This window comes from Colius striatus, chromosome 24 (genome assembly GCF_028858725.1).
Source record: "Colius striatus isolate bColStr4 chromosome 24, bColStr4.1.hap1, whole genome shotgun sequence".
Taxonomy (NCBI): domain Eukaryota; kingdom Metazoa; phylum Chordata; class Aves; order Coliiformes; family Coliidae; genus Colius; species Colius striatus.
In genome coordinates this window covers 4,862,114-4,879,640 of record NC_084782.1, presented here as the reverse complement: position 1 = coordinate 4,879,640, position 17,527 = coordinate 4,862,114, and the positions used below count along the sequence as shown (strand labels likewise).

The 17,527-nt window shown below is 50.3% G+C and overlaps 1 protein-coding gene across 1 annotated transcript in view; it reads right to left on the bottom strand.

Annotated features, from left to right (window-relative positions):
• CSMD2 (CUB and Sushi multiple domains 2) overlaps positions 1-17,527 on the bottom strand; it is a 273,888-nt gene that overhangs the window by 72,354 nt on the left and 184,007 nt on the right. Inside the window, exons 22-29 of the mRNA XM_062014368.1 lie at positions 16,463-16,632; positions 13,924-14,080; positions 13,348-13,539; positions 11,956-12,082; positions 7,515-7,717; positions 5,380-5,571; positions 3,401-3,539; positions 2,764-2,951 (exon numbers count right to left, since the gene is read on the bottom strand). Of these exons, the coding sequence (XP_061870352.1) occupies positions 2,764-2,951; positions 3,401-3,539; positions 5,380-5,571; positions 7,515-7,717; positions 11,956-12,082; positions 13,348-13,539; positions 13,924-14,080; positions 16,463-16,632 (1,368 nt within the window). The remainder of the gene's footprint in view (positions 1-2,763; positions 2,952-3,400; positions 3,540-5,379; positions 5,572-7,514; positions 7,718-11,955; positions 12,083-13,347; positions 13,540-13,923; positions 14,081-16,462; positions 16,633-17,527) is intronic.

The following is a 17,527-nucleotide window of genomic DNA, read 5'->3' as shown; positions in this document are numbered from 1 at the left end:
TTAGAATTCAGCTGATTTCCCAAAGAAAAAAAATAATCTTCCCTTCACAGATTCATGCCCAGCCAAATTTAAGAGAGCAGCTTGTTCTGGCATTGGGAGCTTCGTGGAAGACCCTTAATTCAAAAGATAATGAGATATTGGGTTAAAAACCTTCGTGTTCTGTAGCTGAGACACCAAAAGATTTCTTATGTAACAACTGGAATCTCTTTCCTGTGTTCAAGTCTTTGTTTTGTAACTGTCTTTCCTATTTTGTAATCAAGAACTTTGCACAGAAGCACAGAATCCCTCTGGTTGGAAAAAGGTGCTGCAGTCCCAGCCCTGCCCAGCCCAGCACTGACCCACAGCCCTCAGCACCTCAGCCCCACAGCTCTGGGATCCCTCCAGGGCTGGGCACTGCCCCAGCTCCCTGGGCAGCCTGGCACAGGGCTGACACCCCTCTCAGGGAAACAGTTCTGCCTCAGCTCCAACCTCAGCCTCCCCTGGGGCAACTCCAGCCCCTTTCCTCTTGTCCTGTTATTCATCACTGGGGAGCAGAGCCCAACTCCCAGCTCCCTGCAGCCTCCTGCCAGGGAGTCATCATCCTCTTGCTTTGCCAGACTAACTCTGGCTGGGCTGAAGTGACTCTGCTACCAGCACAACACCCTGCCTTCACAGCAGTGCCACCATCCCCTCAGCTGCTGCTGCAAACAGCCGCTTGCTTCAAGGGTTTAGGTAACTCTGCCAGAGCTCAAGCAGCCTGAGCAGGGCATGGCTTCCTTTCCACAAACCAGGCTGAACTCCAAACCCTTCAGCTCCTCCTCAGCTGAAACCCCAAACTATTGCATTGCAGCCTGTGGCTCTCTGAAGCCACCCAAGGGCTGTTGCAGCCAGCAAACGCTCCACGCTGATGTGTGTGTGGAAAGCACACTCCAGGCTCCCTTTGCTGACAGCCTCAGTTGGGTTTGTGGTTCTGACAGTGCACTATGGGTGCAAAGCCAAAGAAATGTGTCCACCTATCAGAAATGCTGCTGGTGCAGTGTATGTGTGCAGCTGAAGTGGAAGATCTGTCCCCTCCAACACCTTTCCATGGGTTTCCATTCCCGCTGCGCTGTCACGCTCCATACAAAAGCTGCCATCACAGAAGCCAAATTCATTCTCCTCTTTGTTTTTTCACCATTCCTCCTGGCCCCAGAGGACAACTTTCTCTTGAACATCCATTGCCCCTGAAACAACTTGCAGTGAGGTGCTGAGGCTGTTTGAAATGCACCCGACACGCTGCGGCTGCTGCAGAGCGACAGCCCCGCTCCCAGGGCAGACAGAGGACGGCAGGGAGGGACTGACAGATGGCTGCTTTCACTTCATCTTTATGGGGTTCCCCCCCAAGCAAAACATTCCCAAGAGAGGGCTACAAAGCCCCTGGTAATGAGGATTCCACCCAGGTGATACACGGCACGGAGGGGCAGAAGCCTGTGTGGGCTGCAGCGCTGAGCAAACACAATGAGAAGGCTGAGGGGAGACAGTGTCTGTGAGCTGGACTTGGGATTCCATGCTGGCAAGGAGTCAAGCTTGCTGGTTGATTTTCTTTTAAATGCTCCCTCCTGCATTCCTTTTCTTCCTTCCATTCTGTTTTCTGCTGCCTCTCAGACTTGGGACCCAGGTTCCCTTTAAAGCGTGAGGAAATTAAAGAGCAAACCCAAAGCCTCGTTCTTTTCCCTCAGCAGTTTGCTTTGTGGGTGCAATTAACACTGTAGGAGTGTTTAGGAGAAGCACAACCACCTTCATTTAACGGGATTTCATTTGTTAACTACGTCCTGGCTGCCCAAAAAAGCAAGGGTGAGGAAAAAAGGAACCTCAAGACAATTTCCAGTGAAATTCAACTCTAATGAGAGCAGAAAACTTGTAACCTCTGGAATCTGAAGCAGTGCTAATTGACTTTGTCTTCTTATTTCATAACTTGACCAGAAAGGAATGCATCTGTCCAGCAAAACTAGCAGGAATTGTCATTTCAGGGTCACTTCAGCTCTAGTCAGGTAAACTCACAAAGAACCACGGGGCAGAGACAGGCTGTAGGAAGAGGGAACTGCCCCAGCACACCAAGAAAGCAGCAGCAGCCCAACACTCCCCAGCACGAGCTGTTACTGGTCCCACAGCACCCAGCTGGGCCCAGCAGCCTGTTTCATTTCAGAGAAAGATCTCTTGGACAGAAGGACCCTCAGCAAGTTCCCTGCTGGCACCAAACTGGGAGCACTGGCTGATTCCCCAGAGGCTGTGCTGCCAGTCAGTGGGATCTCAACCAGCTGCAGAGTTGGGCACAGAGGAACCTGCTGAGGTTCAACAAGGACAAGGGCAGAGTCCTGCAGCTGGGGAGGAACAACCCCATGCACCAGGACAGGCTGGGGGTGACCTGCTGGAGAGCAGCTCTGCAGAGACAGACCTGGGAGTCCTGATTGATAATAAACTAAACACGAGCAGCAACGTGCCCTCGATGATTCTTTGATCCTCAGCCATGTAACAGTCTGTTGATGCTGCTTTTATCCACATCACCCACCTTGGCTCTTCTGCCAGCCCATGGGATCCTCTCTGTCCAACTCCAATTTTCCCTCCCATGCCTCTACATCAGCTTTGCTGGTAGTACAACGGACAGGATACTACCTGGAGAGTTTCCAGTGTCTAGAGCTTCTCCCATTTGGTTCAGAGAGGTGGTCTGACCTGAGACTAAGTGCAGGTAAAAGGGGATGTATTTGCTGAGTCAGCTGGGCCAGGGGCACCCCAACCAGCTCTTACCTGTGTAGTCAATGACAAATCCCGTGTTGCTGACTGATGCATCACTTCTGAAAGCGAGGAAGAGGCTGTTGCTGCTGCTCTCTATCCTCTCAGGGAGCTGGGAACCATAAAAGCTTCCAATCAGGGGGCTGAGGGAATCAGGGCCATCGTAGATATGAAGGAAATCATAGCCAGGCTCCAAACTAAAGCTGCAAAGCCAAAGGAAGAGAGTTTGAAGGAGGAGCGTGCTACAGCAGCCCCTGGAGAACAAGAGACTGTGGTCTGTGCAGCCACAGAGCTGCAGGACTGCTTCTGCCCCCAAACTGCTCCTCAGCCAAGAAAAAGACATCTCTGTCCTCACTCTGCACGTAAGGAATCGAGGCCTGGGGATGCAGCAACAGCCACTGTTGCTCTGGGGCTTTCTTATGCTGCATCAGTTGCATGTGTATGTTCTGTACAAAGCATGTGGATAGCAAAGAGGAGCTGCAGTTGCAATACGTTGCTCTTGCCCAAATTAAGGTGACATCTGAGAACAGATCAGCCAGGACCATGGGGCAGCTCTGCCAGGCTGGGCTTGCTTCCTTCAGAGACCCACACACTGCTGGCATCCCCTCCCTGCCCTCACAGAAGTGGAACCAAGCAGCTCCTGGGTACTTACCTATGAAATACCAGGGCAATGACATAATCAGGAGACACTGTCAGCTTCCAGTCACACTCCTTGGCCGGCGGGTAGGGCTCCGGGTACTGCGGGGACAGGATCACTCCGGCCGGCCCCGTCAGGACCCCTCCGCAGGGAGCTGGGGGCAGAGGGATGAGGCTTTGTCTCAGGGAAACCCCCAACAACAGCAGATGAGATGCAGGAGCAGAGATACAGACAGATAAAGGGACACAGAGGCAGTGCACAAGGCTGGCTGCTATTAGAACCATGGATTCATATCCCCTGGAGCTGCTGCAGTCCCAGCCCTGCCCTCACCCTGCCCAGCCCAGCACTGACCCACAGCCCTCAGCACCTCAGCTCCATGGCTTTGCAATATCTCTGAGACATCTGTGAAGATCACAGAACAGATTAAGCTAGACACTCTAACTCCAGAAGCAAGCTCTTGAGCTGAGTCCAGCTGGCTCCTGCGGCGCTGAGCAGCGATGTCCCTCTTGAACAGACAGTGCACACCACCAAGAGCTGGGCTGAGGCTCATGCACAAATAACCTGGAAGAACTACCAGGCATCTATTCTGTGTCCATTTACCTTCATCTTAACCTTTAGGATCTATTCTTCTTCCAGGCTGTAAAGTCAGGGGAAAACTCAGAGGAGACTCAAGTGTACAGAGTCCCTCCAGCAGAGCCCAGGGGAGACGAGTGTTCAACACCCTCTGCTTTCTCTGAAAATCCCACCCATCATCTCCAGAGAATTGAAACCAGAAACTGCTCCAAACCACAGCTCTTTGGAGTTTGGGTCAGGACACAAACTTCAAATCCTCAAAAGCTCTGGGGACTGTTTGAGCTGAGCTTCCCCAGCTCAGCCCACGCTGTTTAGGGACTGCACAACAAAGGTGTGGGAATGGATCTGAAATGCTAAACCCAAACAGCCCAGCTCCAAATGAAACCCTGTTTTCCAGTTCAGCTCAGTGTCACACAGTTACTGTAAAACTGCTGCTTTTTGGCCACTGGTTACTCCTCCAAATCTTTTGTCACTGATTAGAAGGTGTAAGACATTCACAGAGCTTATGGCTCCTCCAGCCAGGCTGGCAGGCTTCTGCTCAATATCTCCACATCAAATTGGAGCTGACTCACAGGAATTCATCTCACACCAAGATGAAGGGCTCTGGCTACATCTCTCTGCAAAGCACTGAGAGCCCAGATTGTGGTGTGAAAGAAAAACTCACCAGGAGAATGAGGAGACACGAGGTGCAACGGGATGATTTAGTTACAACTCTGGGAAGACTAAAGGGACTTCATCAGGCTGAGAGGGTGCCACACTACATCACCAAGAGAGTCATTCAGAACCCAAGTCATCCCACAGGGAGCATAAATCCTGGGCATGCTGGAAGAAGGTTCCTAGCTGGCGTTAGATCAGATGTTACAAACACAATTAATTGATTTTTCTTGCTTGGGATAACAACACATCAACAGGAACGAAGGACACGGGTAACTAATTTGTGGCCAGCATCTCCCTGGGCAGCAAATGGGGTGTTTCTTGCTCTTAGGTGCTTAGCATGGCCATTTTTATGTGGCACATTAAAAAGAGTCACTTTTATGAGCTTCTGTTACTGCCTTATGAGCTCAAAGAAAATGTCAGATAGTTCTTTCTGGTGACAGAAGTTGCTGTCTCCTCATGCTGAAATGATTCACCCATGACCCCAATCCTCTCTGCCAACCTGAGTCGTAAAGAACCCTTTGGCATGTCAGGTTAAACAACATCCCTCACGCTGCACTGTGTCCTGTGAGCTTCCAGAATGAACTAGAACTTCATTGTCTCAGGGACTCTGGGGGAGAAAACTCGAGTAGTTCTATAAGACAGCTGCCTGAGACAGAGACACCCTGTCCTAGAGCTCTTAAACCAGGGACCTTCCAGCCAGAGAAGCCTTGCAGGGCAACAGGGCAGGGAAGGCAGCGTGGTGAGTGGCTGATGAGGGATCATACCTGTGCACGAGGGAGGGTCTGGCTGCCAGAAAAATCGGTTCTCAATCTGCACACAGGTGATTTTGGCCTCTCCTTGCAGGGCATAGCCTGGGTTGCACTGGAAGATGATGGAGTCACCTGCTTCTTTGCTGTCACCACTCCGGCTCCCGTTCTGGGGAATCCCTGGGTCGTTGCAGGACGTGGCAGTGGAAACTGAAGGGTGTTACAAGTATGGATTTAATATGCATGCATTCCTATTTCAAACAGCTCTACAGCACTGGCTGTACTTAGACCCTGTCCTTAAACAGATATCCAAGCAGTGACTTCATTCTCCATCTCTCCTCCTTCAGTATCCCTTAAAACCTGCCACACAAACAGAAACTGGCTTCTACTCGGTGCTGAGCATCTGCCACTCCAGCTGGGAAAGGCTCTGGGGAATGGCAAGTTCAAGTGCACTACACAGAGTGCAAGTTTGATGTATAATTGTGCACATGCATGTTTACTTAATAAGTCCAGACACTCACTGATCTTACATGGCATTTTTATAGAGCTCTGTGTCAGACACATGCTGCACAATGAGCTCATCCTCTAGCACTCTGCACTTCCCCTGAGTGACAGGGCAATTCAGCCTTTAGCCCTGTGAAGCACCAAGCCTGACCTTTCAGAAATGCAGATATTTCCCTCTTCAGGCTCACTGTTGTATCCCTTTGAGGTAGGAGGTGACCCCTCAGCCCCTCCTCAGGCTGTGCAGCTTCACTGCTGACTGAGCTCAGCCTCTGCCAACACTACAGCCAGTAAGAGCAGGGAAAGTCCTGCAGTCAGAGAAGTTTTGCAAGCTTATGTAGATCACTAAAGTTCACAACATCCAAAACTGTGTACCTCTGAGCTTAGGTCTGACTACTTAGTCACAGCTTGTGAGCAAAGGCTTTGAGCAGGAGCACCGAAGAAAGCCCAGCCCCATATCAGGCAGTGGAGCAGAGCTTATTGCCTGCTAAGTTGATGAGAGTCTATTACATCTAGGCAGTTTAGAGAAAGCTCTTCTTAAAAGGGCCACAGGACATCCCTCTCTCTCTCTCTTTCTGTGCAACTAAAGAGAAGCAAGTTAGCAGCCTGGGCTGATCCTTCCTGGCAGGCTGAGACACAATCCTGGCAAAGAAAGACGACACTTTGGGTGACACAAAGGTCTGTCTCTGTCTTGCTCATCCCAGAAGGTCTTGTATCCAGCACAAACTCTTTGCAGACACCTCTCCTGCTTTCCTGACCACCCAAAGCACCCAAACACAAAGCTGTGTGCAAAAGCTTGGGAGAGACACCATGAGCTTTGATGCTTCGATGTGTCCAAGTCTCAGGGAGGTCATGTTCACCCAACAGCCTCCCTGTTCACTATCATCCCCAAAACAGGCATCTGCTGGTTGGTCACTGGCCATGTGAGTGAGGGTCTGCATCCTGAAACCTGTGGGAATGCTGAATTACATGAATATAATGGAAATTAATGTGTTTGCAAGGCTGAGTCTTAGGTAGCAGCAGCCAGAACTCAGGCACTGTTGGATTGCAGCTGCACTACCTGTAGTGCTGCTGTCAGCAGTGATACCCCTTCAGTTGAGAGAACTTCTTGTGATCTGCCTCTCTGGGGATCCAATTTGAGGCACTGTAAATAGATTTGGTTTCAGAGAGCACTGACCAACTGCTCTCAGAAGGCCTGGCTGAGGTTGTCTGTGTGCTGGGGTCTCTAAGGGACCTGTGGGAATGTGGTGGAAAGGATGTGCAATTCCTTCTGCTGTGTTCCACAATGTGCTGCCAAGCTCAGCACTGGGAAGGTGGCTGTGGCAGAGGGGAGCACAGAATTCACCTGCATGGCAAGGACAAAACACAAGAGCTTTTCCTCTGTTTGCAGAGACTGCACCCAAAAGTGGGAGAGCACAAAGCCCAGAATGGTGGGGTGGGAAGGGTCCTGCAGAGCTGCTGCAGCTCCAGCCCCTGCTCCAGCAGCTTCCCCTGGCTCAGGGGCACAGGAACGTGTCCAGGTGGGGTTGGAAACCTCCTGAGAAGGAGCCTCCACACCCTCCCTGGGCAGCCTGGGCCAGGGCTCCCTCACCTCAGCACCAAAGGACTTGCTCCTCATGTTCCAGGGCCTGAGGAAACAATGCCAAGCCTACCTGAAAACTGAACAGCAAAGCCCTGCTTGCTTGTGAAGAAATCAGTGTTGAACTGCAGGATGACAGAGCTGAAGGTGCTGTGGACGTCGCTGGGCAGGCTGGAGCCGCTCATCTCCCTCAGCAGGATGCCGTTCTCCACTGGCCCATCCCAGATCCTCAGCACATCATGGAACTCCTCAGTGTGGAAAACCATGAAGTGGAGCCTGTGTGCCAAAAGAAACTGCAAGTCAGGCCACAAAATGAGCTCTGTAGCTTTCTCCTCCTGAAAGGATTACAAGTGTGGTTGGTACCAACTTCAAGTAGCTTGGCTCACAAGGACCATGTTCTGGCCTGTTTGTTATCTGCTTGGACAAGGTACCTCAGCCCTCTCCCAAACTTCCTCTGCCTATAAAACCCAAGATTTCTTAGTTGCACAGCTCCCTGATTAAACAGACACTGATGTATTCTGAGCTGGGTCCTTTCTGCTGCTTCCTCCTGAGTCAACACAATTCCTGATCTCTCCTGAAAACCTTGAGGACCAAGGTGAAGCTCCAAATGCTCATGTCAGCCAGTGGAGAAGTGCCCAGCCACAACATCACTGCTGCTTTTCCACCAAAGGTGCTCAGACATTGCAGGGAGCAGCTGTCACACAGACAAAAGCTCAGTCAAGGGCACAGAAAGACACAGGGGCTTGGCCATAGCTGCACTGAGCCCTGTACCAGAGAAACACAGAAGCACTGAGAAACCTCTTCTAAGAACAGAAATGGCAGAAAATGTGCTGGGATCCCTTTAGACAACTTACAAATATTCATCCAATCCACATACTGTCCCTGTGCTGCACACAGCAACAACCTTGGCTGTCCTTCTGCTTTTCCTCATGTCCTGCAAGGAACAGCTTCTTGTCAGGGGCCAGCATCAACTGATCAAATGCATTGATTTTTGCTACCAGCACTCAGATCAAAGAATTTGCTCCTGGCACCAAACTAATCTCGTGCATCAGGGGAACAAAAAGGCAAGAACCACCTCCACTGTCAATTAGAACAGCATTGTGCTGGAAAAGAAACTCTTACCAGGGTGTAAACTGCTCTGGAGGGTAGTGCAGGATGTGCAGGAGGGTTGCAGGGAGGTGGGTCCCCACTGGGAGCACAGTGTTAGTTCCTCTGCCAGCTTCTTAATGCTTCCTCTCCCTTCTTGTGCATTTTGGAGACCTGGCTCATGCTGCCTCACCTTCTCTTTATCTCCTGCTCAGGTGGTTCTGTTACCTGATACACCAGGTTCCAGCCTTTTCCACTCCTTCACTTCATACCCCAACTGAAGAGAAGGTACTTAATGGCCTCATTGTAGCCAAACAGTGTGGGGCTGCTCTCAGCCTGATTCTGTTCCCAGCAGGGCTGCATTTGTGACAGGACAGAGACACTAAACCAGTGTCAATGGAGAGGAAGGGAGTTTTACTCTTGGCACTCTGTGAATCCCAAGTACCTGCATTGAAATGCACCCAAAAGCATGTTATGAGTTGTGGCTGCAGATCTATGTGATGGAGGGTGAGCTTTTCTAGCTTAGCAAGGAGCAGAGAGGAGGAGAGAGCAGCTGCATGACCTTTGGTGAGCCATTTAGCTCCAGCTCTTCCAAAAGCATCCCCACAACCTGGCTGACCAACATGGGCTCTTCTGCTGGCATTTCCCATCCAAGCTCTGGCTGTCCCAAAGTGGCTCTGCTGTGCAGGAGGCTGGGCTCCCATCTGCAGCTGAACACATGACACAGAGGTGAAGCCCACACAGCTTGCACCAAAGCCCTGGCTCTTTCACAGCACCAGCAGTGTGCAGGGCTGTCCACTGCCTCCCTCCAACCCAGAGAGGGTTCTTAAAAGCTGTTAAATGTCCCTAGAAACCCCTGAGGAAGCAAACTGGAACATTCCAAGATTCTCACTCCTCTTTCTAGGTGAGAGTGTTGATAACAGAACCTGTCAGTGCAGCACCATCCATTGAGCTGGGATTAGCAGCATCACTCCACTCTCTCATGACACAGATCACTGCTACAAATAAACCACCACCATCACTCCTACTGCCATGCTCCCTGAGCTCAGTTGTGCAGCAGCACTCCAAGGGACCTTGCATTCATTTTCCAGCACACTCTCCCACTTCATCTCTCCCCAGACTCTCCCAGATAACCCCAGCTCACCTGAGCTGCAACTGTGGGGGTGTGTGCACATGTGTCTTTGCACATGCACACAGTTCATCCCCTCTCACAGTGCAACCCTTCAGCTTTCAAGGCAATGATGAGCACACTAATTTTTCCATCCTTCTCTCCTTCCCAAGGCAGATCCAGCTTCATTCAAGCAGCTCTGGTGATTAATTTTAATGTAAGTTATAAATGAGAGCTTTATCCAATTGGATCAGGCGTGAAGAGGATTATTTTTCCAATGCATTACCATCAAAATGAAGTTGCTTCAAAATGTGTTCTCTCAACTACTCAGAGATCATCTGTTCTGCCTGAGCTGCCAAAGAAAGGAACAGAAGAAGGGAAGCTTTCATCTCTGATGAAAGGAAGGGTCACAAGGTGTATTACTGTACTACTGCCTGGCACCATTTCATTTCAGTCTTGGCCACTTCCAAGTCTGGCTGATCCTGCAAACAGGAGCCTGTAGCTCTGCTGGTTTGAGAACACTTGCAGAAGCAGACAGGGGTTACATGTGTGTGGCAAGTTCACTTGCTGAAGCAGTCTTTGGATGAGGCAGCACACTGCCGGGGGCAGAAAGGAGTCTTGCAGCTCTGCTCCATCCTGTAAAACTCTTCAGCATCTTTTCCAGCAGAATCTGCCTCTGGAATCTGCCTGGGCAGGAATGAAGCTGTGCTGGGTGTGCTCTGCCTCCTGTGTCTGCATGGGGAAGCATCCATTATGGAGCCACACTGAAGAGCAGAGCTAATGGAGGGGATTTCTGCACTAAGTAAGAATGAAAACATGGGAGCAAATCTCTCTCCAGCATAAATCCATCCACTAAAAGCACCACAGAGCTCAACATGATTAACAGTCTCTGCTGAAGAGATGATGAGTGCTGATGCATCAAGGAAGCTCCAGCAAAGATAAAAGGGCTCTGACAATGGAGTGCAGGACTGGAACAGCAACAGGGCTCAGGTCAGCCAGAGATGGGGCTGACACAGCAGCTAACAAGCACTCCAAATGATGATGAGACATTGCTGGGAGAAGAGGATTATTGTTGGACAGACCTTATAATCTCCATTTTCCCCTTCAAGTCCCATCACTTAGCAAAAACTTTGCTTGCCAATACACTTTAGTTTTCTGCCAAAGATGGCTTTAGCTGGACTGAGCTTTGCAGGTACTCACAGAGCACTACTGGGGGTTGGTGCTAAGGCTTGAGCAACCTTCAGTGTGGGAACAGTGGTTAAGCAGCTGAGAGCACAGACTGAGGAAGCCAGGGCAGGGGTTCTGCTGGAGATTGCACTCACTTCATGAATCAGATCACAACATCATTCTGAGTGGAAAAGACCTTTCAGTCCAGTCACTAACCTCCCACTGCCAGGCCCAGCCCTGGACTAAACCTCATTGTTCTCAAACCTCATTTACCCAACTGCCACATCCACAGAACTTATGAAGGAAACAACTCTGCCAGCTGCCACTTCTCAATGGGAAAGTGGCAAGGGAACAATAAGGGAAGTCAGAGGAGCAGCAGGAGAAAACATCCTTGGGCCTCTCTACAGACCAAGTGTCTAAAAACTGTCTGAAGTCTTTCCTTCAGGAGGATGAAACACGGCTGGGTTCTATTTGTTATTAAAACAACAGCACAGTGCAATTGGAAGATGAAGCCTCAGTGCTGCAGCCTCAGTTCTCCATCTGTCTACTCACATTTGGGGACCCTCACACCTGACTGTTTATGCTCACAAACACCATGTGACAGGGCTCATCCCTTTCACTGTTGGTTTTCTCTGCCAACACAAATGGGAGGTGAAGGAAACCTGTGAGTGCCTTCCATCCTCCTCTCCTGGGATGGGAACTTCCAGGTTATTCTGTATATACAGGATGATGTCCCTTGGACAGATGTTGAACATCATTGGGAAATTCAACACTAATCTGCTGGATAAGGTGTGGGTTGGGTATGTGGCTTTAGGAAAGAGCTGAGGAGCACTTCACAGGCTTGTAAAAGCTCTTGGGTGTTGTTTTAGTACAGTGATACCACAGGCAGCAACAGCAAATCATCTGGCTTCACCATCATGGTACAATAGCTGTGACAGGCACAGGCCACAGAGGGCTAAAAAGCTGAAGGGAAAGGAGAAGTGATGCTGCTCCTGTCCAAGCTGCCAAGGAGATAAACCAGTGTTTGCTCCCTCCTTTGTGCCTCTCGAAGCCACATTCTCTCTACTTGCCTTGTGGAATTATTCATCTACTGGTGGCAAAAGCAGCTGTACCTAGAAAGAAAACCAAGCTCCATTAACCTGGCCCAACTCACCCTATTGTGCAACCAGGTTCTGCCTCTATTGTCCAAATGCAATTCAGGTTGTGGTCGTAGGGGGTTGGGTAGCCAGGAGACAGGATCCGTCCCGACGACTCTCCTCTGACGGTGCCTCCACACTCAGCTGCAACAAACACATGGGTTAGGAAGAAGTTCCCTGACACAGCGTGGTTCTTCCTTGGCAGGAATGCAAATCTCATCCTACCAATACAACAGGGAGTATTTCTTGGCATCTAAAGAGATTCTTGAAGCCTACAAAGATAAAGAGTGGCTGAATTCAGACTGAGTTCCTGGGGTAACTCGGCACTTGTGGGCACACCCCTCACATCTGACAGGCTGTCAAAGCCTCCCTCGACCTCTTGGGCATTGGGGTGAGTAAAGGCAGAGCCTGTCAGCCTCCTGCTTCCCCCAGTTCACACATGTGGGGTGAGAGGGCTGAATTCTGCTGGTAACTGTGAAACGTCATCAGGATCCATCGGTGAGACACAACAGAGCCACCACACACAATGGAGCTGCCAAATGAACCTCCAAAGTGTCATGTCATGACACACCCAGTAAAAGCCTCAAAGTTTCCAGGTGCTCATGCAGACACAGACATTTGGATGCAAGACATGGAGAGCAAATGGGGTGAAAGGTCACAGATTTGTCTTTTCATTGCAATGATCAAAGCTGCCACATAAATAAAGGTCTTGTATTCTCATGGGAGAACACAGACTGCCAATGTCTGACCACTTCCAGCCATGAGAGCAGTGTGTTGGTTGCTGAGATCTTTCAGAGGGCTCTGCCCATGTCCTGGGAGCACCAGCTGATGGTCAAGTTGCCAAATAACAGACCGACACTTCATTTAGACACACAAAACCTACTAGCAACGTTCTCCAAGCAAGAAGACATCCAACTGGAGAGCTACAGGTAAAAGGAGACTCAGAACTTAGCTAAGAAAAGACAGAGGGAATTAAATCATCTGAGAATCTCAGATCAGATGCCATGTAGCTCTCAAACCAACATGACTTTGACCTGCCAGGCACCTGGACACACGCTGGTGTCTGCCCATAGCAGAAAGTGCCACTCTGTTCAACACAGTCAACTGAAAGGACAAGGGCTGGAAAGAGAGTAACCTCCTTTCAGTGAGGCAAGAAACCTTGTCAGGTCTGTACTCAGAACTGTGTTTCTTGTTCAGACTGCTTGTAGAAGCTTTGCAGAGATCAGTGCTCTCCATGTGGTGACACCTCACACCCAATCCTGGCCGTGGCCTTACTGATGTAGATGAGTGCAATCAGTATCAGAGTTCATGTCACACACATCAGCAAAGGAGGAACAAAGAGTGTTCTGGGTGAAGGTCAGAAGCACAGCATTTGTTGGGGGATGTGCTAGAAGCAAGAGTTGTCTCACCTACACAGGTTGGCAGGGGTTGATCCCAAGCTCTCCTCTCCCCAGTCAGACACACCAGCACCCTGCTGCCTCGCAGGGTATAGCCAGGGTCACAGCTGAAGGACACAGAGCTGCCAGCAAAGTGCCCCTCATCATGCACCTTGTAGCCAAACTGTGGGATGCCAGGGTCCTCACATTTAATGAGTTCAAAACCTGGAGTGGGAGTAACAGCACCTGTTTCCATCAGCTATTTAACAGACAGGAGACATTAACACAAGAGCATAGTAATGTTTTCCTCTTAAAACCATTTGCTGGAGAGAAGAACCCCCCAAGCTTGGAAATTACCTTTTAAATGAGTATTTGAATGAGATCCCAGAAACCTGGCATCTCAGCTTCAATCCAAAGCTTCTCTGTCACCCCTGCCTCATTCACAACTGAAGAGGTTTGCTGGCCTAACCCTGCCCCTACTCCAACTCCCCTCCAGACTACCAGATCTCTATGGACAGGACTGTTCCCTCTGGGCATGCAAGTGCACCACAAACCCACAGCACCACACCTCAGACTCCAACCTCACAAGCACACAGGCCTAAGACTTACTGGAAAACTGCAGCTCAAAGCCTTTACTGGTGTTGTCAGTGTTGGTGATAAACTCAAGCCACATGCTGCTGGAAGTGCTGTTGATGCTGGTGCTCAGCATGTCAGAGCGGCTGAAGGAGCCCAGCAGACGAGCAGAACTGTTGGTGCCATCATAAACCTGGGGAGGAACAAGAAACACACACAATGGAAAAGGTGTTTCATTTGCTGCTTCAAGGACTGGCTCATCCCTGAGTGCCAACAGGGAACAGTTCCTTTAGAAACCAGGGACATTATCCCATGTGTGAGTTTGATTTGATGAGATTCCACGTTGCTGCTCATCTGAGGAACAGGATTCACAGGCTGGAGCATCCACAGCCTTATTCCTGAGCTCCTGCTGTACCCAGGGTTGCTCCTGAGCTCATTCTGTACTCACGGTTGCTCCTGAGCTCATTCTGTACTCAGGGTTGCTCCAGAGCTCATTCTGTACTCAGGGTTGCTCCTGAGCTCATTCTGTACTCAGGGTTGCTCCTGAGCTCATTCTGTACTCAGGGTTGCTCCTGAGCTCCTGCTGTACCCAGGGTTGCTCCAGAGCTCCTGCTGTACCCAGGGTTGCTCCAGAGCTCCTGCTGTACCCAGGGTTGCTCCAGAGCTCCTGCTGTACCCAGGGTTGCTCCAGAGCTCCTGCTGTACCCAGGGTTGCTCCAGAGCTCCTGCTGTACCCAGGGTTGCTCCTGAGCTCCTGCTGTACCCAGGGTTGCTCCTGAGCTCCTGCTGTACCCAGGGTTGCTCCTGAGCTCCAGCTGTACTCAGGGGTGTGTTTTCTGAGCTCCTGCTGTACTCAGGGGTGTGTTTTCTGAGCTCCTGCTGTACTCAGGGGTGTGTTTTCTGAGCTCCAGCTGTACTCAGGGGTGTGTTTTCTGAGCTCCTGCTGTACTCAGGGGTGTGTTTTCTGAGCTCCTGCTGTACTCAGGGTTGCTCCTGAGCTCCTGCTGTACTCAGGGGTGTGTTTTCTGAGCTCCTGCTGTACTCAGGGGTGTGTTTTCTGAGCTCCTGCTGTACCCAGGGTTGCTCCTGAGCTCCTGCTGTACTCAGGGTTGCTCCTGAGCTCCTGCTGTACCCAGGGTTGCTCCTGAGCTCATTCTGTACTCAGGGGTGTGTTTTCTGAGCTCCTGCAGTACTCAGGGTTGCTCCTGAGCTCATTCTGTACTCAGGGGTGTGTTTTCTGAGCTCAGCTCTTTCCAGAGGTGCAGCACAGTGCCTGGGAAGAACGTTCCCTCCCTGCAGTGACTCCTGGCTGTGCCCTGACCCTGCTACTACTGAAGAAAAACACAAAAGGGGCTTTTTTTTGTCTCTTTCTTTTAGACAGGACGATTCTCTGGGAGGATAAGGAGCAACTTCTCACTAGTGGAGACTGACAGTAACTTTCCTCAGGAGCAGATGAGAAGCTGATGACAAACCTGTTGAGAGAAGATCATTTCTTTCACAGTAAGTGTATTCTTTGCATTAGCTGGAAATCTCTCCCTCTTTCCACTCATTCCTGAGTGGAAAACACGTGGATTACACCTATCTCACAGTGCAGGAGGATGGCACTCGAAGGAGGACACAGGGACTCTCTGGGAAGATGGCTTAGCACAGCAGCACACGTCTTGTCATATTAATTCCTCCTACAAAACCATTTCTTTGTGGTTAATAGAAACTCAGCCTGGATTTGTCTCCTCCTATACAGAGTTCTGAAACTTGTAAATGCAGATGAGGCCATGGATGGGAGTGCTGAGCTTCAGTCTGGAGCTCTGCATTTCAGTAAATCCCTTGTTGGGGAGAATCAGCTTCGAGTCTTAAAGCCACAGAAACACTGCCAAGAACTTCCCACTCCCTCACATGTGGAAGAGGTTCCCCTGTACAACTGCAGAGATGGGAACTGAAGTTTAGCTACAGAGGAAGCAGCCCTGGCATTCCAACCAACCCCTCAGTCTCAGGGAAGGACTCACAGCAGCAGGTGCAGTGACATGGCAAAGACACATTTTTAATGGATGTAGAACTTGCTTATGCATCCATCTGCAGACTGAAGCCTCAGATCACCAGCCAGGCTGAAGTGCAGGGTCACTGTTGCCTGAGTGCTGCTGCCAGAGACTGCTGTCAACTGCTGAAGTTCAGAGGTGCTGTTCCCTAAAACCACAGAGTCTGTTCTCAAGCACAACAAACCCATCAGACAGCATCCCTGGGCTAGAGGATGTTGTTTCACAGATGTACCACACCCTGTGTCTTGCCCTAACCTGGCAGGGGATGCACACACACAATACTCCTGTCTGAGGCTCAGTTTTACTCCGTGAGGATCTTGCTGCTGTCTTCAGAAGTGCTGTGCCAATCACTGACTGACAGAGCAGCAGCTCCTGGGCACTGGCAGGCCCAGGATGAGCCTCTTCCAGAGCTGCCTGGGCCTCAGAGGCATTTTCCTGAGGTCAGTCTCTCAGCTAACTCCATTAAAATTGCAAACACCCCTCCAGACCTCGCTCTCAGGAGCAGCCTGGCACTGCTTCACTGCTAGAGACACAAGAATTACCTTGAGGACATCTCCTGCCTCCAGTTCAAAAGTCCTGGCTTTCAGCTGGATGCCCTTTCCTGGCTGGGTCTGGATGGAGTAGATGCACTCATGGTTGTTGTTGTAGTTCAGTGGGTAGTTGGGGGACAGCAGAACACCTTGGGTTCCAGTTACAGATGAACCACATTCAGCTATGGAAAGACACAAAAGCACACTTTAAGGACCACATGTACATTCCAACCCCACAACACATGCAGGGGAGTCCTTCAAACAGCCACAGATGCTCTCTCCTTCCTATTCCCATCTGCTAACACAGCCATGGGCTCTAGCTCCAAGTGCACTCAGTAAACACAACAGTACTTCATCATTCCATGGTCATTAAACCTCAGGTGCCTTACAGGAGAGAGAAATGCCCTCCCTCTTTACATGGACAGGGAATGGAGATCTGGTGTGTTCAAATGGCATCTTGGAACCCAATTCATCAAAGTCCCTGGAAAGCCACCAGCTGCTCGAGTCAGAGCCTGTGCTGCTGCTCCTTCCTGACCCATGAACCAAAAGGGGAAAGAAAACAAACATTATTAGATTGCAAGACTTAAAATCTTGTCTGCATTTAGACAAAGCTCATCCCACACCTCCAGATAGCTCATGAAAACCATGGGACTCCTTCCACTGCCAGCACTGCACTGACTGCTGCTCCCAACGTGCTGCAGGTGCCAGAGCTCGTTGTGTAGAACCTTCCAGACAACTCCAACGGTGAGGCTGGGTCTGAATTGCAAAAGCTTCCCCTAAATAACCTCCTGAAAGCTAACAGGGGAAAAAATTGACCTTGTTTGTTGTTCATGTTGCCATGAGCTCTTCAGTTCATCCTTTGACAGCAGTTTAAAGGGCCCCTTGGCCCTTGCTCCCTGGGTTTGTCTCTTTTCCTTCCCAGCTTTGCAGTCAAAACGACATCCATTCCCATGAGATAAAAGACACAAACCCAAGGGCCCTTCTGCCTCTCAGTTTCAGAAGTGAGCTCCAGTTTACATCTCTTTTTCTTCCTCCCAAAGTGTCACTGAAAAGCCCACAGTGGCACAGCCAGAAGTG